Source organism: Cololabis saira, chromosome 9 (genome assembly GCF_033807715.1).
Source record: "Cololabis saira isolate AMF1-May2022 chromosome 9, fColSai1.1, whole genome shotgun sequence".
NCBI classification, from domain to species: domain Eukaryota; kingdom Metazoa; phylum Chordata; class Actinopteri; order Beloniformes; family Belonidae; genus Cololabis; species Cololabis saira.
Genome location: NC_084595.1, coordinates 19,717,007 through 19,740,528, shown reverse-complemented (window position 1 = coordinate 19,740,528; position 23,522 = coordinate 19,717,007). Strand labels below are relative to the sequence as shown.

The 23,522-nt window shown below is 45.4% G+C and overlaps 2 protein-coding genes across 2 annotated transcripts; one reads left to right on the top strand and one right to left on the bottom strand.

Annotated features, from left to right (window-relative positions):
- Positions 1 to 811: 811 nt before the first annotated feature.
- On the top strand, positions 812 to 13,326 carry ascc2 (activating signal cointegrator 1 complex subunit 2). The gene is made up of 19 exons (XM_061730695.1): positions 812 to 905; positions 3,522 to 3,627; positions 3,730 to 3,888; positions 4,785 to 4,958; positions 5,065 to 5,194; positions 5,269 to 5,336; positions 5,448 to 5,561; positions 7,258 to 7,370; positions 7,460 to 7,534; positions 7,636 to 7,740; positions 7,823 to 7,891; positions 9,097 to 9,171; positions 9,460 to 9,691; positions 10,107 to 10,303; positions 10,625 to 10,744; positions 10,863 to 11,087; positions 11,179 to 11,269; positions 12,236 to 12,327; positions 12,413 to 13,326. The coding sequence occupies exons 1-19, from the start codon at positions 865 to 867 to the stop codon at positions 12,582 to 12,584; spliced, it is 2,358 nt and encodes a 785-aa protein (XP_061586679.1). The 5' UTR covers positions 812 to 864; the 3' UTR covers positions 12,585 to 13,326.
- Positions 13,327 to 14,574: 1,248 nt separating this feature from the next.
- On the bottom strand, positions 14,575 to 22,958 carry rnf215 (ring finger protein 215). Its single transcript, XM_061730696.1, has 10 exons — positions 22,612 to 22,958; positions 21,214 to 21,363; positions 20,878 to 20,949; positions 18,469 to 18,554; positions 18,254 to 18,308; positions 18,043 to 18,147; positions 17,733 to 17,849; positions 15,702 to 15,845; positions 15,296 to 15,398; positions 14,575 to 14,904 (listed from the first exon to the last, which is right to left on the bottom strand). The coding sequence occupies exons 1-10, from the start codon at positions 22,813 to 22,815 to the stop codon at positions 14,882 to 14,884; spliced, it is 1,059 nt and encodes a 352-aa protein (XP_061586680.1). The 5' UTR covers positions 22,816 to 22,958; the 3' UTR covers positions 14,575 to 14,881.
- Between the last annotated feature and the right edge of the window lie 564 nt (positions 22,959 to 23,522).

Below are 23,522 nucleotides of genomic sequence, written 5' to 3'. Positions count from 1 at the left end.
GGTCACTGCAGCTCTTTAAACTATAAACAACACACATTTTTACACAATTTTCGCCTAAATTATATACTATCTTTTATCCCTGTGTCATCTAGGAACAACAGAGACACAAAATACAAAAACTGGAATACTCACAGGAGCATAAGGATTCAGGAAATGTATAATATACCCCTACTATATCATTGTTACATGTCATTGTGAGCCTTAAACTAGAAGAGCATCATTAGGCTCCTATGAAACTATAACAGCCACTAATGTCACAAACTGGTCTTTATCATGCAAATACACGACATAAAGGACATAACAATGAAATAAGGAACAAGCTTAGTTTTATAAACAACATTAGAACACAAAATACAAAAAATACAACAAAAAAAAAAAATTCAAAAACTGGAATACTCACAGGACCACAAGGATTCAGGAAATGTATAATACACCCAATTTAGAATCATCAATTAATTTGCAGGGGGTGGGTAACTTCATGAGCTGATAACTATGATACAGCTGCCACTCAGGACGGGTTATCATACCAAAATATCATCTACAGACATGGATCTTTTCAAAAATCATAAGTAAGTTTGGTCACCTTGAGTGGTGCTGATATCTGGTCTGGCCCATGGACTATATTTACTGTACGAAGTAACCGGAGTCAAATTCCCTGTCTTGTTTGACTTGACTTGGCCAATAAACCTGATTCTGACTCTTGTTTTGGCTGTCGTTGTTTGATCCCGCCGCCAGGGGGCGTGGCTGCGCGATCACCACACCAGCTTACGTGCCGCGTCACGCCGGCCACGTCACGCAAACGTGCCGCGTCACTTCCGCAGCGAACGTTTGGAAACAGAAACTGAAGAAGCTGCTTCAACTTTGATGCGATGTCCTGAAGAAACCGAGGACTGTCACATCACAACGTGAGTTGCTTTTTTACAAGTTGCCTCCTGCGCACTTGTTCCTGCTGAGCCGCGGCCGGACGGGTGTGAAGGTTCCGGCCGGTTCGGCCACGTTGCTGCTGGCTGCAGCTGGGAGCTAACAGGTTATAGGTTATTACATCAGGGACATAAACGCTCCTTTCAGGGAGTTTACACCGATTAACTTCACCTCGTCGGGTCTAAGTGGCTCCAAAAGCCGGTATTTAACGTGGCAGTACGTGACTGGCTCATGTTCACCTGATAACATAGTTCTCTAGTCGGATTTTCTGTCATTATCTCGCTTAATAAACCGGTGATTTGAGCCTGAATATCGATTATTAATAATTATTGATTAGATGTCAAATAAAAAGCTCTACTTTATATGGCTGGATAATCTTTTTAATTCATCTTTCAGTTGGAAGCTTAGTTTAACTCATTTTTGCAGCAAGCAATACGTTTACTCATTATAACTTTCATTTTTGTCAAGTTGGCATCTGAATAATTACAGTATTATTATATAAAACAATCAACTAAGCAAATATTTGCTAATGTTAAACTAAGCTAATAATTTGCTAATTAACATAATGTATGTTAGTTAACTCATATCTTTGCAAAAAATAGCTGGAGAACCTTTGCCTGGAAGTGACAGAGGGATAAAGATGCACCTCTGATTTAGACTAAAGCAGTGGTCCTCAACCTTTTTTCAGTGATGTACCCCCTGTGAAATATTTTTTCACCCAAGTACCCCCTAACCAGCGCAAAGCACTTTTGGTTGTAAAAAAAAGACCTAAAACAGAGCACTGTGCCATCAGTAACTGATTTATTAAACATAAACATATTGCTGCTATGCTTCAACCACGACTCCATCGTTGGTCCAAGTGATTGACAGGTGAAGCCAGGTGGCATTTGACAGGTTAGGTGGAACCATCCTGGTGTGGGGGATACTCTGGGGGTTTAGGATAAGTTGAATAGCCTATTCCTGAAGATAGAATTCATTTTATGAATTTAGACTTGTATTTTCCTCAATCATTTATGAAATATTTATTTTTAAAGGATTTTTGCATGGATGCTACTTTTTAAATATATGTATATTTTAAAATCTCACGTACCCCCTGGAGTCCCTTCAGGTACCCCCATTTGAGAACCACTGGACTAAAGGTTATTTTTCCCACATTTCTGAAACTTGTTACCAGCATATGTAGTTTTGTCTTGTGTCCAGTTCCCTGGAGGACCCCCCCCCCCCCCCCCAGGTCTGTCAGGACATGACAAGGACTGCTGCACAGGAAGTCTTTGCCATTTAATTGCCACTTGAACGTAGTCCTGTTCTGAGGGATTTTATTGACTGGTGTGACTCTTCTTTTTTAATTCAATTTAATTCAATTTTATTATAATATATATATATATATATATATATATATATATATATATATATATATATATATATATTTTATTTATTTATATATATATATATGTATATATATATATATATTTATATTTATTATAACTGCTGGAGGCCAGCTGGGCAGAGCAGGGAAAGAGAAAAGAGACAGAGAGACTGAAGAACAGAAGAACAGAGAAAGGAGAGACACAGACATAATGCAAGCATATAGCAGACATCTACACAGACAGAAGAAGAATAAAGTTAATGTTAATGTGGGAGAAACTAAAGAGATGTGTATTGATTTTACGAAACAAACCCAACAACATCTGACTGTCATCTCCCCTGTCGTGTTTAAGGATCCGGTCATAGAAGTGGGTAGCAGTACAAATGTCCACAGAAAACAGTGTTTTGAGCCAAAGGCACACTGGGATTTGCATTTTTGTCGTAAACTTCACCATTTTAGTGTCAGCAGTACTTTTATGGGAATGTTTTATTACATCTGTTCTCACATTTTACTTTTATTTGCTGCTGGGGGTAACTTTCCTTTTTGAACTGAAAAATCCTATGCAGGGAATTGATAGGATTTGCAGTAAAATTGCAAGAAACTGTCCTGTGGGCCTTGATGAACTGTAGACAGACTACTGAAGAAAGCCCGGCTGAACCGGGCCGTCCTTTATGTAGGGATTTTAACATCTTGCCTTCAGCAGATACAGTTTATTGAAGTGCAGAACAAAAAGGTTCAACACTTCATTTTCTCCTGCTGCAATCAGCCTGCTGAATAATGCATGTTAACAGTTATTCAGTTCAATTCAAAATACTTTATTATTCCCAGAAGGGAAAATGATTTTCCAGTAAAGCCCATCCCAGGAGAGTACAAGCCATCCCAGGTGAGTACAAATTAACAACATAGGACATAGACAGGTGCCGAGGCTTAGCATAACATCCAGAGGAGATTTAAGATAAGCCAGCCGTGCAAGGCCAAGCATCTGGGAACCCAATTTCTATAATATTAACAATTGATATTCCAGGTAACCGCCATATCTAAAAAAAATAAATAAATACAATTATGTAGACATCTTCAACATCCTCGACAGACACACAACCCCCCCACTTGTCCCCTCTGCCCCGTCTCCTCGACGAGATTGTCAATTGTGTTTAGAGACCAACTGACCAGATGCATGATTGATGCTTGAACCTTGAAACATGGCCTATCTTGTCATTTTGTGGTTGTTATTCAGAGAAACTAGAGAGGGAGCAGCCATGGCCTGCGCTCGAGTGCCTCTGGATGAGCAGCAGGTGACTGAGCCGGGCCCGCTGGGAAAGGAGCGCACCCTTCCTGCACTGGTGAGTCATTCCTGATGTGGCGCCGTGGAAATGTCCCATACCTCATGTCTCTCGAGGAGCGTTGTGTGAAACTGGGCCGCTGTGCTTCCTGTCGCCCGCCAGCACCCGGACAGGAAAGAGGAGCGCTGCTTCGTGCCTTACAAACCTCCTCCTGAAGACGGCTCGCCCGCCGAGCTGGAGCAGTTTCTGGAACATGCCAAGTTCATCACAGAGGATCTGGAGTGGCTCCTCGCGCTGCCTCACGACAAGTTCTGGTGTCAGGTAAAAAGGCCGTCGACGTGTCAGCCGGTGGCAGAATCCCGCTTATGGGATGTAACTAGGGCTGCAGCTATCGAATATTTTGGTGATCCATTCTATGAAATATTCCATCGATTAATCGGATAAAACTTATTTTTGCTTTATTAAAGCCCAATTATAAATATACAATAGAAAACAAGACAGATTACTTGATTAAAAACAACCAATTTGTTTCTTTTATGAGAATAATTGACATTTACATATTATGCAAACCAGTAAACTGTTTGTTAAATTTTCCAATAAAAATAAATAAAATTATTTTAAACTTAACATTTCCTGAAACATAAAAAAAAAACTTCATCAAAAGTATCAAAATAAAAAATATTCTTAAACACTGCTTTTAAATTGTGCAACTTCACATTCAGAACCAACACGTTTCAACAGAGATGCTTAGCTGTGAACCGGGACTCGGAACAAGAGTCTTACACCATGTGGACCGGGGCCTTTTTTATTATTTTTATATATTTTTTATTTATTTTTAATTTGAAATAATCCCACACTTTCAACATCTTCTGTCTCGTCCTCTTATTACTTTGCTTTGCTGCGTTTTCTCATTGGCGCTGTCACTGTTGTCGGTCCCGGGCCGGCCTCTGTGCAGCTAAACTGTTCACACACGTTACGAAAAACGCGACGCCGTCTTCTTCCGCTTTATAAAGGACACATGCGTGTTAGCACGTTGTGTCCCGTTAAAAAGACTCGAAATGTGAAATTTAAATGTGTTTTTTTTTTTTATTTAAACGAGGCTTCAGGGCAGAGGAAATTCCTCAATCATTTTTTGTAATCGAGTTACTCAAGGTACTTGAGGAATCATTGCAGCCCTAGATGAACTGTTTTCTGCTGCGATCCGTCCCTTCAACCAGGTGGTGTTTGACGAGTCCCTGCAGCGGTGCCTCGACTCGTACCTCCATCACGCTCCTCGCGGCTTGGATATCGCCACCCCCCCCATCTCCTCGGCGGTGGCCGACATGCAGCGCTCCGTCCACAGGGCCGTGTTCCTGACCTTCCTCAGGATGGCCACTCATAAAGAATCCAAGGTAGGAGCCGCACTTCAGTGTGACCGACGTGGACGGACGAACAAACACGTGTTTGACTTTTCTTCCCTGATGAGACAGGAAACGTGTCCCGTTCTGTTTCCCCCAGGAGAACTTCTTCACCCCAGCTGTGTTCGGAGAAATCATCTACGATAACTTCCTGTTTGACATTCCCAAAATGTTGGATCTGTGCATGCTCTTTGGGAAGGGCAACGGCCAGCTGCTGCATAAAATGATCGGTTAGTTTCAACTGATTTCATCCGTAATGTGAGTCCCGTTGTAGTCTCTGACCTCCGTACTGACGTCCTTTCAGAGAACATTTTTACCCAGCAGCCATCCTACTACGGCGACCTGGATGAGACGGTACCCACTGTGCTGCAGGTGAGGGTTTTAAATCAGATTTATGTATCTTGGTAAGACATTAGTTTGGCGTAGAATTCTTGTCGCGTTTTAAATTAATTATATTCTCCTTCTTTTCTTCATCAACTTCAGGTGTTCGACACGATCCTGGACAAGTGCGGCGTTCAGTGTGAAGGAGCCGCCGCCATGGAGCCCATGAAGCTGAATGCACACAAACAGCCCACTGCCATGACCATGAGCCAGCAGGTCTCTCTCTCACACACACACACACACACACACACACACACACACACACACACACACACACACACACACACACACACACACACACACACACACACACACACACACACACACACACACACACACTCGTCATTCAGAGACATACATGTTTAGCATCGGCCCAAATACCTTTTTATCAGCTCTGGAGCTTCAGAAGGAGATAGATCAGACGAAAAGGTGACTGTATGTGGTGCACGCTCCCGACACAGACGAGCATGAGCGCCATTGAGCCATGATCCAGAAGTCCTCTGGAGCGTTGGGAAACGTTGTGCCGCTCTGGTTCAGAGATATTGGACAGTCACTGCTGATACAGGAGCTTTTAACTCTGACTTTGCTGACTCTATCCTTCAGCAGGGTTGAGCTTTGAGTGTTTACAGCTTAAACAAGTCGTGTTTGTGTATCTTTGTGACTTGGATGAAGATCAAATCCTGTTTTCTGGGAAATTTTGCAGATAACCACTTACTTCCTAAGGGCCTGTGCTTTTTCTTTAGTAAGTAAGTAAGTAACGTTTATTTATATAGTAAAGTTTATTTATATAGCACCTTTCACAGACAACGGAATGTAACAAGGTGCTTCACAAAAAATAAAACATCAATAATAACACGAATAAAACACTACAATAAAAGTAGAAATACGATTTAAAAACAAGACAATACCGATAAAAGCTCCTAGAATAAACTACTGATGTTTAAAAGCTTGGAGAAACAGGTTTTAAGTTTGTTCTTAAAAGCATCGATGGAGTCCAGAGAACGTAGAGACGGCAGGAGATGGTTCCAGAGCCTCGGTGCGACGGCCTGGAAGGAGCGATCTCCTCGCGTCTTAAAGCCAGTACGAGGGACCATGAGCAGGCTCTGGTCACATGACCTCAGCCTCCGAGATCGAGTATAGGGGCGTAGTAGGTCCTGGATGTAGGAGGGGCTGAACATGCAGAGCTCTGAATGTCAGGACCAGGATTTTAAAGTTAAAACGAAAAGGGACGGGGAGCCAGTGAAAAGGTTTTCGAAAAATTGGGGTGATATGAGCCCTTCTATTTGAGCAGGTCAGCTTGCTGCAGTTTTGGACTTGCTGAAGACGAGACAGTTCCTTTTTGTTTAAGCAAGAAAACTGTTGCAGTAGTTCAAACGAGATGACACAAAAGCATGAATAATTAGCTCGAGATCATTTTTAGAAACAACTGTTCTTAGTTTGGAGATATTCCTTAAATGGTAAAAACAATTCCTCATCAGCTGCTTGGAGTGGTGTTGTAATGACATTTCTTTGTCAAACACAACACCAAGATGTCTTAGGCTTGACTTAGATGAGACTCTCAAATCACCTTAAAACTGGCTGATAGCTGGAATGACGTCATCAGGGCCAAGCCGCTGCACACCAGGGAACACGGGTACTTAAGTGCTGAACATTTTCAGAGCATGTGAGGACACATGGAGGACACTGGACACTGCTTCGCAGTAATAAAGCAACACGTGTAGCTCCGTACTCTTCCTCGGACATATGCTACATTCTGTTTGATATGATGAAATACAGAGTAGAAACTGTTGGATGAGACTTGTAAACAAAACACAATGTCTTTCCAAATTCTTTGTCATATTCCCCCTGAGATTTTAGAAACTGAGCTCTCTCACTTATGCCTTTTTCTTTAATTCATTGTGTTCTCTTCCAGGAGCTCGTAGACATTATTTTGTACCTGTGCGACTCGACCACCACCATCCATGCCTTCCTGGAGATCTTCCCTGCAGCCTGCTCCAGCTTCCACTCCCACGGCTTCCTCAGCAGGTGGGAGGACGAGTCGCATCCTTCCTCTCTCCAAGTGAGTCGCCCCGGCGTCCACACACTTTGTGACTGTCGTGTTTTCTCGCCGGCAGACTAACCTCGTTTTATGACACCTCCGTGCCTGACCTGGAGAAGGCGGTTAGGAAGAGGAACTTGGAGGATAAAACGTGAGTATCTGCCCGGAGGATTTCTTCATTCATCCATTCTTCATTTCTTTCTTCATTCTTGGCTGATCGATGACAAAGAAAATGTGCGTCCTCTGCTGCAGCTTGCGGGAGGACTTGTGGAAGAGGCTCAGTCACTCCTGCCGTAAGATGGTGGAGATGGCTCACCTGCTGCTGCACCACACCTGCCTGCAGCCGATCCTGGAGGGGTGAGAGCAGCGCCCTCGACTACAGCTTTGCAGGATACCTTTAGTGCATCATGCTAACGATGCTCATTTTGCTGCCTTACAGGAGAGAAAACATGCTGACGTTTGCTGAGGAGCTTCTACAATATTTCACATCTTTTTTGGCCGAGAAAAGGTGAGAATCGTCTGTGCTCTCAGGTGCAAGATGAAGATTCCTCTAGTCCAGGGATTTTCAATTTTGGTCCTCAGGGGGGCCCCCCTGCCCTGCATGTTTTTAGATGTTGTTGTGCATCAACACACCTGATTCTAATTAATTGTCCTAATTAGTTTGTCATCAAGGCCTGCACAACTGAAGTTGCTTTCGTCAACAAAAATTATGACTAAATATCGTCATCAACGAACCTTTATCACCTGAGGAAAACGAGATGCAGTGAAAATGTTGGTCTTGTGACGATAACGATAATTAAATCTATAATGCAATATCGTAGATTAATAAAAATTAGACTAAAATGTAGATTACAAAATAAAAACTCTGCTACATTGTGTCTTCAATTAATATCAATTTTTAAGTAGTTTCCTCTGGTTTAGTTCTGCTGCTGGGTGACGTCACGTCCTCAATCCCAGTCGCGGCCCACGGGGAATCAGATCCAGAAGATGCAGCTGCAGGTTAGAGGCTGATGCCGTTAACGCAGAGCTCTAGGTTCACGTCAATTAAAAACTAAGTTAAATACAGAAAGGGGCCGATAACCGGCCACACGGGGATCTTCTCTGGGGCTGGGAGAAGAAGAAGAAGAACCATCTTTGGATACACTTTCCTACATAGACGTGGAAAAGAAAACCCAATGTGTCGTCGAAAAAGAAAAAGATGGGGAGAAATGCGGAAAAATAAATATGTTGTAAACTCAAATTAGAGTCTTCTGTATCTGGAATGAATGTATACTTGAGTCTATAAGGTAACAATAATATAATAATAATAAGATAACCTTGTTTGAATTGTAAAATGGGTTTGGCTAAATACAATCTTTGACTAAAACTAGACTAAAATGATCAGACTTTTAGTCGACTGAAACTTGACACGACTGAAAGGAGAATGAACGTGACTGAAACTAATAAAAACTAAAATGATAGTTTGACCCAAAGACTAGACTAAAATTGAAACAGGCTGCCAGAAACAACACTATGCACAACTCTGTTGAACACAGCTACTTGTATCCCGGAGTGCTGAAGCAGGGCGGCATCTCAAACATGCAGGACAGGGGGGCCTAAGGACCCCCTGAAAACCCCTGCTCTAGTCAAACTGGTTTAGACTCCACGATGACGACTCTGCTTCACTTTGTGTACTCTTGAATTTGCATTCTGACGGTGTGGTTGACCTTTCAGATTCCTGGTCGACTACGACGAGCAGTTTCCCATCGCAGACGACGTCAGCCTCTTGCAACAAGCCCTGCCAGCCATGTATCCTCATCAGGTTTACTGCAGTCTATGAGTAAAAGCAGGGCTTTATGGGTAACGGCTGCAGACTTTGGCCGCTTTCAGACGCAGATCTCTTTATCTGACTGACTGAGTTACAGAATTTCAAAACAACATATTGGCCTGTAAGATATATTTTTTATGATTTGGATTTATTTCTCTTCATTTCTTGAAAAGGAAATAACCGGATTACGTGGTTGTTCTCGGGTTAAGTGTTGTTTTCAAAGCCAGTCTTGAGTCCCGGTTCCCACCTTGACCGCTTTCCTCCGCCAGCGACGAGACCAGGACGTCGTACCTGCTGCAGGGCGTGGAAGGCGCCTGGGACAGCGTGGGCCGGCAGAAGCCGCAGGGCCGCGCCCACAATCAGCAGGCCTCCTCGGCCCATCTGGGAGCGGCAGGCGGCGCGGCTGCTGGCGGTTTTGAACCTCAGGAGGTCTCAGAGTCGGCGGGAGGGAGCGTGAGGGGGGCAGAGGCCTTGCTGGAGGTTCCCCGAAGAGGAAACAACGTGAGCTCCGATAAATGCATTTAATTTCATTTAGAACTTAACAGTAAATCAAACCCCTGATTTATTTGAGGGCTGTTAATGAGTCTTGTTTGGATACAAGTTTCTGCTGATGTCACTGACTGACTGAGACAAACTGAAACTCAAACATGCTTAGAATGTCACAATTGACCAGGTTTTACAAAGAAAATCATTTCATGTTGTAAACTATCTGATTTGTTGCTTAATCAAAATAATTCAAGTCACTTTTAGACCGGCTCCCTTGAAAAAATCTCAGCACGGGCCGGCACGTCTTGTAATACCGCCGTGCTCCACTAGAGGTGCACTCCTGGACCGTAACTAGCCATTTAACAAGGAACCCAGCAATAAAAACTGAGAACACACTAGAACCTTTTTCGGGTGCTGTTGTGTGTTTCAGGGTGAAGTGTGTCCGCTGAGCGCCGCCGAGCTGGACTCCCTCCTGTCCTGTATCAAGGACCTGCTTCCGGATCTGGGCGAAGGCTTCCTGCTGGCATGCCTGGAGGAGTACGACTACAACACCGAGCTGGTCATCAACAACATCCTGGAGGACCGCCTCGCCCCCCACCTGGACACACTGGACCGAGCGTTGCCCAGGTGACGCCACACGTGCACTCTGACTCTTGTCTTGCCGGTAGCTGATGGATGCATGGACATCCTGGGCTGCTGTTGCATGAAGCTGTGGAGATGTAGAGAAACCTGAGGTGGTGATAGTTGATGTCATGTTTGGCTGAACTGCTGCAGAAATATTTTTAGCATTAAACTGAAGTAAAGCCACAGAACCCACCACGATGAACCGGACGTAAGGTTCAGGCCCATCTGGATCTTTGTGATGCAGCAGCTTATGTAAACTTCCTTTAACCACCTCTGTCATCTCTGAACAGACGACCTTAATCCTCGACTTTTCTGCGTTTTCAGGCCGGTGAAGGAGGACCTTCCAACCGTTCTGAACAACAGGTCCAACGTGTTCGATGATGACGAGTTCGACGTCTTCCGCCGGGACCAGGTGGACATGTCCCGCGTCTGGAAGGGCAGGAGGTACCGCTCCAGGCAGATGCTCGTCACAAATAAGACAGAGGATGATAAAGGAGCATTTGTGATAATCTAATAATCTATCTGCAGAAATTGAGGAGTATTTCTGTTCTTCCTCCTGCAGGGAAGGGGAGGGCGTTCGAGAGATGCTGAACGACAAGCAGCACATAGCGGAGCAGAAGGCTCGTTACCTGGCTTATGAGACGGTGGTGGACGAGGTTGAAGTGGTACCCGGAGAATCCGCCGACGGCTTCAGCCTGGACGACTACGACGACGAGTACGACGACACCTACGACGTGAACCAAGTGGGAGCCAACGACTTGGACGGAGACAGTTTACTCAACAGACGGTGCGTTTGTGTGTCTTATCCCTGACTCGGAAGCCGGAGGTGGTCTGTCATTCTTTTTTTACATGATTTCTTTGTTTCTGTTTTCCCACAGGCCTTTCACGGTCCCACAGATACTCAGAAAAGGAGTCAAAGAGGAGTATGAGGTGCAGGATGATGAGGAGGAAGAGGAGGATGCTCTACAGGTACCGAAGTCCTTCTGTTCAGCCTCAACCATTTACATGTAATCTACTCTAAGGCGATGCATGTACAACTCACGCTCGGCGGCTCCGGGTTCAAACAGCAGGGACTCAGGAATCAACTGCAGAACAGGAAGCTGCCGCATTTTTTAAAAGCCGTCATTTCTATGCAAAGAACGAGAGAATCCAGGAGATTTGATCTGTAGAAAGTTGCATTTCCTGTGTGGTTCCCGGCAGCATGTAGGTGTCTGAGGATGGTTTCAGGTGTTCAGGTGATGCAGTCCTGGAGCACATAACTCTGTTAGGCCCAGTTTAGAGCTGGCATGCACATCGGTCCAGAGTGATCCGGTCACAGGTGAACAGGTTACACCTGGCATTGACGTACAACCTCCCTCCCTCACCTGACGTGTGTGATTTCTGCTTGCACAGACCAGATGTGGAAGGCAGCGGTGCACTGAATCTCAGGCTCATCAGATCTGCCCAGATATCCTCGTTTCAATTGACTCAACTGAGACGAGCTGAGACGAGGACGGTCAGAGCTCCGCTGGGACCCGCAGGACACTCTGCCTGCCGCTAGCGGGGTTAGACCCGTTCCGGTCAGACGTCACCGGCGAACACAATCCGCCTGCTCTTAGCTAAGATCCATCCTCGGCCCCTTCCGGACCCACAACCGGTTACGGTGGTGTTTGTGAAATTAAGAACTCGCGTTTAAAATACAAAGGACGCTGTTCTTTTAGGTCTTCATTCGAGGTCGTGTTACGCAGCAGAAAGAGATGACCGTTCATCATCAGCTGTCGCCGCCAGTCACAAGGCCACGCCCCTAATTAGATAAATTTTACCTGACAAGGTAGATAAAGAACTCATTTCTGGACCCTGGTGGTCAGTAGAGGAACTGCAGGTCTGGACCCATATATAGAAACTAGTATGATTCCTCTGTGTGTATGTTTAATTCGTGCTTGGACTGTGTTTCAGAACAACACAAACAGGGACCAGTTCGTCCAGGACCCGGCCCTGCTGAGGGAGAGAGCTGAAGCCAGAAGAGCTACCATGCAGCAGAGGAAAGGGTAAAGACGGACCTTCTCTATCAACTTGTTGTTCTCGCATGTTTTAATTATTTGATAAGAACAGCAGTCCGTCCTCCTCTTGCAGCTTCCGGCCCCAGCGTCCCAGTAATGTGGTGGGCCAACCCAAGGGCCAAGGACAATCGCTGGAGACATTCCTGGACCGTCGCAAAAAGGAGGCCAACAAGAACCGCACGGCCAACCACAACCGGCGCAGCATGGCCGACCGCAAGAGGAACAAAGGCATGATCCCCTCCTGACCTGCGTGGCGACCTGCTGCTCGATCCAAGCGTCCCGATGGCCGAGGGAGGTGGATGAGGTGGGGCTGAGGCGTCGGAGTAATCGGGGTGGTGTTCTGGTGATGATGATTGATGGTGGAGACTTTAACATCGTTCATGTTCGTTCGGCCCAGAAGTGGCTGCGGAAGCAACCACGAGTTCTCAGTCGGAGCCGACGGTCGACTCCGATCGGCTCTGTCGGAGATTTGAGACAGAACATCTAGTTATAGTAGCTTTGAGCCCGACTTGACTTTGTTTCATCGCTCATTAAAAACCAAAGTTCCGAGTGCGAGTCTGCCAACAAAGAGTGACACCTTTATTTTTGCCGGGTAACAAATCTGTTTTTTATTGAGCTGTTATTAAGCTTTCGTGACATCATCAGCAGCAAATATAACAAGTAGGGAAAAAAAGGAAGCGACATCCAGGTTTAGAAGAGGCTGCACTTCCTCTTCGGCTGGAAGAACAAAAACCCACCAGACGGAGTCTGGACGTCGGCGTCGCCGGCGACACATCCTGAATGAGCGCGGGAGAAAACGACGAGGTGTGCGTGCCGCCGTCGCTGATTGGAAGCACCTGCGGTAACGAGGGACGTCGCGTCTCTAAGACACATGTGGACAAACCTCTGTTTTCTACGAAGATTACATCTGTCGGAGCATTTTGTAACAAAACAATTGTTTTTGGGAGGTTACAAGGCAAGAACCTAAAATAAATACATTGTTTTTGACATCCTTCAAGTTTGAGTCCTCTCTGATCAAACACACCAGAAAAAAGCTATTTTTGCAGTTTGCGGAATGAAAACGTCATTTATGGACGCTCATGGCGATGTTTATTTCAATGGTTCGTTGGTGGGCAGGCTGGCGTCACGCGCTGGAAACGGTCCTCCTCGAAGCTCAGCGAGCAGCATCGTCCAGCGCTGGCATCCGTGTCGGACTGTGGGGTCATGTCTGGCCAGAGCCAGAAATAACATTCAAAATAAAAGCACGTAGACTCAACGTCATAAACTCTGAGAGGACTGAGTTGGCTAGCTGCCCTCATCTGAGACATGGCTCCACATTTAACTTTGATAATTCACTCTAGTCAACTTTTGGGTCATCAAAAAATAAATAAACATTTAAATAGGATGTTGAGCCGGCATCTACATGCTTTTATTTTGTTACTCCTGGACCTGAAAGTGGAGCCGACACCGGTGCAGGTCTGCAGCCAGACTGCCTCGTTTCAGTTCAGATTTATTAAAATATTATTTTTAATGAATTAAAAAGGAACCAGTTAAATCAGCAATGCGTCTATTATTAGATGACAGAACACTTTAAGCTTCTGTTAGGGACCAAAATGACGTGAATCAAAGCAGTTACTGGCAGCACAAGGACCCACGGAGCTACATCAAAATAAATCATTCAGCCTCAGACAAGGCTTAAGCGATGGTGCGGTCAGGATTCCTGCAGGCAGGAAGTCGTTATAACTGCATGAAAGGGACTGCTTGTACGGGTTTTGGCTTCAGATCGCCGTCCTCACGACTCCGTACGAGTCAGGAGCAGATCCAACTGGATCAGTACTTGGATCTTGGTGACCAAAGAGGCCAAGAGCTCGCCTCCTTTTGTGTCTGATACACGACGTGGAGTCAGGAAATCTCAACCAGAAGGATGGCTGGACCTGATCCACACCATCCCTTCGCTGGGATATTTGAGTCTAGTCAGGAGCTTTAAATAACTACTAAGTACTGTTAGATACAAAACAGAAATGATCAAATTAAGCAAAAACTGCAGAATGGTAGTAAACTACACCACTAAAGGAACCAGGAAGCTGGTTAAGGACATTTTGTCCACTATTAAGCATCTACAGAAGAACAAGCAACAGTAAAGTGTGTGACTGGACTCCAGGTCTTCAGATGGTCCCCCCTGCTTGGTGGTTTTTGACCTAAAGTTGACGCCCAAACCGACTTGATGAGGAATACAAACGGCTGATTCATAAATACTCGTTGGTATTCGGTTTTTACCCAGAAGAACCACGTTTTGTTGCTCAGATGTCCAGAGAGACACTTTCACACCTGAAGATCACAAATACACAAACAACTGCACAGTTTTAACGCAACAGAAGGTACGTCAAAGCATGGCGTTTGTACCAACGCCGTGTCCATGAGAGGTTTAGATCTGATCCCACGATCCACGGGTGGGAGGAGGAAGTCTTGAGGTGACATCAGGTGAAAAAACAAAGACGTCTGGAGTGTTAAAGTGGAGACGAGGAGATGCCCAGAGCTGCCGCCGCCAGACGTCAAACGACTGTTAACTGTCTTTGCAGACGCTGCCTGCAGAGTTCATGGTGAGAAGGAAACAAGCAAAACATAAGTTAGGTTTTTCAACAGCTTAAATCTCTTAAGGGGTTAAAGTCAGATAAATGGAGCCATTAAAAAAAAATTCATCTTTCAACTCGTAAAACCTCGTTTTACTCATCAAATAATTCAAAGCACCACATCACAAAGTTAATGTGGCAGCTGGGAAGTGGACCTCTAGTGGAACAAATTGGTATGACAAGACATACCGTTCAAATTGACTGTGCTGTTTTTAGTTGTTTATTTTACTATATTTAATGAAAGTACCAAGTAATGAAACAATTTTAAAAAAATGTAAATTTTAGCACTTTGAAATGTGACGGTGTTGTGTCACCGGGGGGGTTGTGTTGTCGGGGGGCGGCCTCACCGAGGATGCTGCGTTTGCACAGAGGACAGGTGTGCTGCAGCAGCAGCCAGGGGTCCACACAGTCTCTGTGGTACTCGTGAAGACACGGCAGCACCCGCAGACACTGACGGAAGACAAAACCAGACACGTGTTCAAAAAATAAATGAAAGAAAAGTAATAAAACAGTGCATCTTTACACGTTCTTCCACGTAAGTTTCCTCCAGGTACTCTGGCTTCTCCACAGTCAAAAAAAAAATGCTAATTAGTGATTAAATTGCCTACAGGAGTGTGTGATTGTCTAAATGTGGCCCTGTGACGGACATCTGCCCTCCACCTGGAGAGGAATAATCGTGAGAGTAGATGGACGGAGATCTGCATGCGGGACACAGGTTCCTGGAGCCGGTGAGTGGCGTCAAGGTGGGCTCACCTGGTTATTGTTGAACGGCTCCAGACAGACGGCGCAGATATCCATCTCCGACGCCTGCGACGGGTCACACCAGGATTTGGGCTGACGATACGTTCTGGTCTTCAGCAACGACATCCTCTTCAGAACATCCTGCTTGGGGAGGAGCTGCAGAAAACATGGAAAAACGGCACGCGTTCAAACGCTGCAAGGTTCATTTTTGTCTGTACACAGTCTGACTGTGAGTGAGTGAGAGAGTTTTATTTATTTGGTTGTTTTAGGACTCCTCTTGACACATCTTTCTTAAAGATTTGTGATTGCATCCGACTCTTCACAATGACGATAAAGAATTGTGATTTGTGATTGGTTCGGTACATTCTGTACCAATGGAAATGGCCGTGAGGATTTACCACGACCCGTTGTAGAAGACAGAATTCTTGGATAAATAATTGAATATGTGTGAATGGAAAAAAAACAAAAAACAAACACCTTGCTATGCATCTAAAACTTGTAAAACTGTAATTTCCTCAAGACATTTAAGACTATTTATGGCAGCAATGCTGAGTTTATTTGAGGTATAGTTTACCTCCACATATAAGGAACATTAACAGCGAGGTTGGGCTTGTTGGCACTATTAAATAAATAAATCTTATTAATAATAACAAAAGTTAAACGGTTAAACAGACCGGGGGGTATTCCAGAAAGCAGGTTTTGTGAAAACTCTGAGTTTGTTAACCCTGAGATGAGGAAAACCCGGAGTTTTCAGTTCCAGAAAGCGATGTAACTCAAACTCTGAGTCAGTTACTATGGCAACTGACCCTGTGAACCTGCTCGCTAGCAGGTTTTCTTCAATAAACCCTGAGTTTCTCTCCGTCTCCTCCCTCCTGCTGAGCCTGAAGCAGCTATCCCACATGGGGTGTCCTTTCCTCTGTAATCCAATTGACAACGAAGCCGAATGAATTCGCCTTACGTCAGGAGAGGATGTTTAGACCAAGATTAGATATACTTTCATTCCCTGATGAGTACCTTACAGAACGTTACCGTTTTTCGTCACACTATTATTTATCTGAACGACATTCTCCAGCCATATATATCCAACATTACAAACTGCGGACGTGCTCTCAGTTCAGAGCAAATTCTTTGTGTTGCGCTTCGTTTTTTTGCCAACGGCAGTTTTCTATACAACATTGGCGACGCAGAACATATTGGGAAAGCAACTGTGTGTAGAGCCGTGAGAAAAGCCGTTTTGCGCCCTCTGCCTTCTTTCTGTTGGCTGAGCAGAACTCTATACAACACTATACATTGAAATGGCCACTGAATATGTATGTATGCTGAATATATCAAATATGATTAAAACTGAAGTGAGGTACCATCATAGGCCCAACCAAATTATGCCTTACCCGTCTGAATTATGTTTTTGTATTTCATTTTCAACTGCTGCCAAGTGCGCTTTGCGCCTGTGGGGTTGCATCTAAATGACAATAAAATTTCATTCAATACCATTCCACCACTGTTTTCATCTGTAATATTATAAGACAGTGTGCTTAAATGTTAAATGAATACTGCATTCAAACTTACGCATTGACTCGTGCAGCAACTTTTTCCCCACACCATTTGTCTCTCCTTTGCTGCTGCAGCTGTGTTGCTTTTTTTCCGAAATATGCTCTCATACTCGCCATACTCACGTATTAACACTTCTAACTCCAGTGGTGTGAAGTATGTGGATCTTTTGTTGTCGCCGGTTGCCATGGTGAATCGTAGTATCAGGGCTCCATTGATGATGGCTTTTTATTTTCTTCACGCACGCGCTTAACTCAAGGTGAATATAACTAGAGTTGATTGAACTAACTCATATCATCTGTTCTGGAACCGAAAACTCTGAGTTTCCTATCTCAGGGTAAATCAACTCAGAGTTCAGGGTTAGACTCAGAGTTTGTTGAACCTCTTATCTGGAATACCCCCCTGCTCTGCAGAGCAACCAAAGACAAGATCCCAGCAGTCCTTGTGTCGTTGCTGCACACTTGACAATAAAGTTTGGAAGTATAGAGAGGGTACCTCCAAGTTGTCGTTCAGCTGGTGGTCCTGGTACTGCCAGCGGGCCTGAACGATGACCCCCGTGCAGAGGATCAGAGCCACCAGGAGGACGGTGTCCCACAGCTGCTGCAGGTACTTCTGCAGGTCGGAGAGGCGCAACGACACTTCAACATTCTCAGCTCGTTTCAACCAAACGTCACATTACTCACCAACTCGGAGCAGACAACGCTTCAAGATGTTTGACAATCCAGAAACAAATAAGAAGCTCCCTGAGGTGCGAGACCAGCGGAGCCGGCCTGGCCCTCAGTGAACGCGTGCGCGGCACCCCCACCTGGACCTGGGAGTTGGTCTCCCCCGTGCAGATGACGCCCTGCCACTCGCCGTAGAGGCCTCCTCTGGAGCGGCCGCAGCTGGACCACAGCGTGAGCGTGGCTCCCTGCTCGGACACACAGCAGCGTGAGCTCAGACGGCTCAGGCATCGCTTCAACCACCGGAGGGTGTCAACAAGTGAGAAACCGTCAGCTGACGGGAGAGCGGCTCACCAGGTTGTCCTGCAGGATCCTCTCGTAGGTGATTTTAGCCGTTGCCCGAAGGCCCCTGTGGAAACATCCGCCGGTTAAACGGCATCACGCCACACGTCAGATGTTTGCATCTTCAGGGGTCGTTACCAGCACGGTTGCAACGCTAGACGCCTTTCAGCACGTTTAACAACGCACGTCATCTGCTTCCAGACAGAATATTATGAGACTTTTCTTACCTGAGCAGAGCTCCAATCAGCTTGGTGACATTCTCCGACGTCTGGATCACGATGATGGGCTTGGACAGGACCTGAGACAAGTCCATCTACAACAGAAACAGTTTCAGGTTTCATACAATCAAAGAAATACAACGTAGGAAATTCGACAATACTTTATTAGAGGGAAATAAGACGCAGTAACTTTAATTATCCGACTATAGATGGTTCTGGCTGCGGACATGATTGATCTGTAGAGACGTAGACGCCCCTGTAGAGGTCCTTGTTGCAGCAGATCTGAAGGAGCCTCTTCAGACTTATAGAAGATGTTGCTGAAGGACCTGAACTTCTCTAGAAGTAAAGTCTGCTTTGTCCTTCCTCATAAACAGCATCAGTGTCTCCAGTCCAGTCTGTTGTTCAGGTGAACACCGTGGTATTTATACTCCTCCACCACCTCCACTTCTTCTCCATGGCTGAAAAACTAATCCCTGGTTCTCCTAAAATCCACAATCACCTCCTTTGGCTTGTTCACATTCATGATCAGATGGTTGTTCCCACCATGCCACAAAGCGGCCCACCGGTTTTGTCCTCAGTCTCTGGTCCATCACTGGTACAGTCTCTTACGTAGTGATGCAGACCGGGTGGTGTTAAATGTACCGGAGAACTCGCCGAACATGATCCATGGGTTCGTTGAAGCGGGTGTTTGATGCAGTGGCAGATCTAAACTATTTCACATGGGGGGTTGGGGGTGGGGGGGTCTAGACAGGGTGGCGCGGGACATCAGCGCAGTATGAGGAGATTTTAATGTATATGTAAACTTTTTGCTGCTCTGTGGGGGGTTTTGGGGAACGTCTAAATCAGGTTGCCATGGTGCCCCCCTAGGGGAAGATACCAGGACCACTGAAGAAGAAAAATACAATTCTGGGATTAAAGTCAGAATTCTGAATTTTATTTCAGAATGATGTGGGTTTTTTCCTTCACTAGTCCTGGTACTCTTCCGTACATCACCTCATTTTGATATTTCAAAATGAGGCAGTGACAAATTAAAAGACCAATAGCAGGTAACACTGTTTCTCTACCACAGGATGTGGTTAGTCTGGTAAAGCTTCACACATCTAACCTTAAAACAGGGGACTTTCTTAAAGCATTTTATTTTATTATTATCTCATGTTGCTACATGAGCTTTGAATAGATGAGAAAAACACAAGTTGGTTCAGCTGAAGTTGAGGGTTTTTTCTTCTGTTTCCTCTTCATCTTTATCGCTTACCTCTGAAGGACCGCTTACCTCTATCTGTCCCTTTTTCTGAACCTGACACCCTCTCGTCTTCATCCCTCACACCACTGTCTTCTTGTTTGTCTTCTTCCTCACTTTGTTGCTGCTCTGTTCCTCCCTCAGTAGCCCTCCCCACATCTGCACCTCCTGAATTCTCCTCCATTTCTATCCTTTTCTTCTGCTTGCGCCTTGAGGCTGAAACTCAGACCTAACCCTGCAAAGAATTCTCTTCCCTGATTCGCTGATGGGTTGCTAACTTAAGACAGCTGTTCTGAGCTGTATGAGCACATTGCAGCGTAGTCTGCCTTTGACTCCTAAAATGGACTGTTGGGATTTCTGTGCGGGGAAGTTATTGACTTCTCAACGGGAGAAATGCTGTGCGTGGCGTGTGTGAAGTCATTGAAATGCGTGAGACTTAAGAACTCTGCGACGCACCAACAATTCAGACATAACCGGTTTTGACTAGTGATTTACAGACATACCGAGCAATCGCCTTTGGTAGTTGGTCCCTGGTTGAAATTAAACTCGGTTAAATACATTTCACTTAAACATAAGTGAAAATATGACCTGTGGAAGCTTATTTAACCAACATACATTTGCCAGCTCGCTCTCGCTGCTGCGTCCTCTCATCCAAGTATTTTAGGTACCAAAGATGATCTTTTATAGTTAAAAAAAAAAAAAAAAAAGTTGAATAACTTATTTAAATGCATTGGGCAACTTTTGAGCAGAGAGTATTGACTTAGCATCTCCTGATGTGGTAGCAGACAATGATGGAGTAGAAGCAGCAAGATCCGAGACTGAGGGGGAAGATGAGACCGCTGAGGTGTCTCAAGGGAGGATGGGAGGTCTGGTTGTTGGGGGCAGGAGAGGAGGATGCTGGGATTGTTGAAGAGCATGTTCAGGTCATTGGTTTTGTCCGGACTTCCATCTATCTGATCCTCCTGCTTGAAGCCTGTGATCTTTGTCCCTGACCACACGTCTCTTGGTTGTTCTGCTGGAGCCTGTTCTCCATCTTCCCCCTGAACACCTCCTGGTTGTCTCTGATCTGGACGTTCAGTTATTTTTCTTTTGACCTCAAAAACTGTTGCAACGCTGGGAATGTGGCAGAGAGACGTGGTTGAAATCACCGGTGACGGCCAGAAGTGCGCGGCCTCACTTACCTCGCTGACGGTGTTTTGGTTGAGAGCCAGGATGATCAGCGCCGAAGCCCCGAGGACCAGCGCTCGCTTCATCTGGGGCAGAGACGACACAAAGTCACAATTCAACAATTTACAAGGACCAACGCCCCCAACCGAAAGTGAAAATGGTTAAGCAAATAATTCACTTCTGAGACTTTCAGAGAGGAAATTAAAAAAAGAAAAGTGCTGCAGGTGGTGCAGCAGGAAATAAGGTGGTAAACTGAGCACGGGTCTGGATGAAATCGTCTGATATGTGGTGCTCTGTCCCCTCTAACCGTGTGAATGTGGCCAGGCCTACACCGACGTAAACATACTTACTTTACTGACCACTGCGTCGGTGAAGGACTCCTGGTTCCCAGTGGAGGCTTTGCTGTCGTCCATCTCCACAGGCACCACCCCGATCCAGGGCTCCTGCTCACTGGTGGCGTCCTCATCTTCTCCGCTCACCTGCGTCTCCTCATCTGGCACCTGGGGAGAGAAACTTCCTCAGCATTTGTCCAGCAAAAAAAAAAAGAAAGTATTTTGCTACAATAGCTTGATGCAACAGATTCATGCACCAGCACGGATCATGATCTGGGGCGGTGGTCTTCATAGAATAGAATAGAATGAGCTTTATTGGCCAACTATGAACATGCCAGACAGGGAATTTGTCTTCGGTTGTTTCGCTCAATGAACCCAGATTTAAATAGTTGCAAACAGTAATGGACAAATGGCTCTTAGTAACACATATACACACACACATATATATATATATATATATATATATATATATTACAATTTTTAAAAGTGAAAGGTGCAGCAGTATGATGTAGACATGTTTATTGAAAGGTGCATTGTTACAGCATATGATTGTGGTTATTATTATTGTTGCACAGTGGTTGATTACTCTGATTACTCACCGTCCTGCACGTTTCAGACGTGTACCTGCCTCAACACACCTGATTCTAATGAGTGGTCATCACCGCCTTGTCATAGAGGTCTACACAACTCTGTTGGTGATGCAGTCATTTGCAGCAGGGAACCATCTAAAACATGCAGGACAGTCACTCTGGAGACCTAAAACATGCAGGACAGTAACTCTGGAGGACCTGGACTGAAGACCACTGATCTAAAACATGCAGGACAGTAACTCTGGAGACCTAAAACATACAGGACAGTAGCTCTGGAGACCTAAAACATGCAGGAGAGCAGCTCTGGAGACCTAAAACATGCAGGACAGTCGCTCTGGGGGACCTGGACTGAAGACCATTGATCTAAAACATGCAGGACAGTAGCTCTGGAGACCTAAAACATGCAGGAGAGCAGCTCTGGAGACCTAAAACATGCAGGAGAGCAGCTCTGGAGACCTAAAACATGCAGGACAGTAACTCTGGAGACCTAAAACATGCAGGACAGCAGCTCTGGAGACCTAAAACATGCAGGAGAGCAACTCTGGAGGACCTGGACTGAAGACCACTGATCTAAAACTTGCAGGACAGTAACTCTGGAGACCTAAAACATGCAGGACAGCAGCTCTGGAGACCTAAAGCATGCAGGACAGTAGCTCTGGAGACCTAAAGCATGCAGGACAGTAGCTCTGGAGACCTAAAACATGCAGGAGAGCAACTCTGGAGGACCTGGACTGCAGACCACTGATCTAAAACATACAGGACAGTAACTCTGGGGGACCTGGACTGCAGACCACTGATCCGGGGTTTGCTGCTCCATCAGACTCACCAGGACCAGGTTCCCCTCCAGCTCTTCTCGGTCCTGCCCCCCCAGCTCGGAGCCGGAGCCCAGCAGCTCCCCCTGGAGCAGGGCGCTGACCCCGGGCCGCTGCTCCAGCTGAACCGCCACCACAGCGAGCTGCTCGGCGGACACCAGGCAGCCGCAGCAGCGCAGCAGCAGCACGCCGACACCGCACCAGCCCAATAAAGTCATGGCTCCTCCCCACGAGAGAGAAGGATAACGACGGAGAGAAAACAGTTGCAGACCGTAATATTTCCACAACCCTCGTCAACTGTCACCCATCACTTAAAAAAATTCGAGCCAGCGATTATTTTCGCAGTTGATGAAGAATGTAAACAAGCCGAAAGCCGAAACAGCTTCCGGCTGCAACCGGAAATACAAGGAGATAGTTATCTTGTCATAACAAACCGATTCGCCATATATTTGCACAATGTTATCTATCAATATGCTATACATATTTGATAATATAACCAATTTAAATACTAGTATTACATTGGTACTGACTTGTAATGACTGTTGAGCGCAATCATCCGGAGAAGAAGGTTCAGACAAGAGATGCTCCTCACTGTACTTCCTGTTTGGCCTTTAAACCGCATCTCGGTTTTCTTTAAATACGGATGTATGACCATATATAACATCAGACTGCCGACTCGCCTTGTTAAAAGGAAGAATAACTAATATTATTCCCTATATACAAAGTATCTCATTTGAGTTTGCTTGTGAAAGACATAGAGAAACATTAACTATATGAATCCCTATCATTTGCACTTGCGCAGTTGACGTTCTCATGTTACCTAACTTGGTTTATGAGAGAAACGGCTTTAATTAAGTACACGTATTAGATTTTAATGACAATAGCAGTTAATAACATTGCCGTAATCAGTGTCCCAAACCCCTTA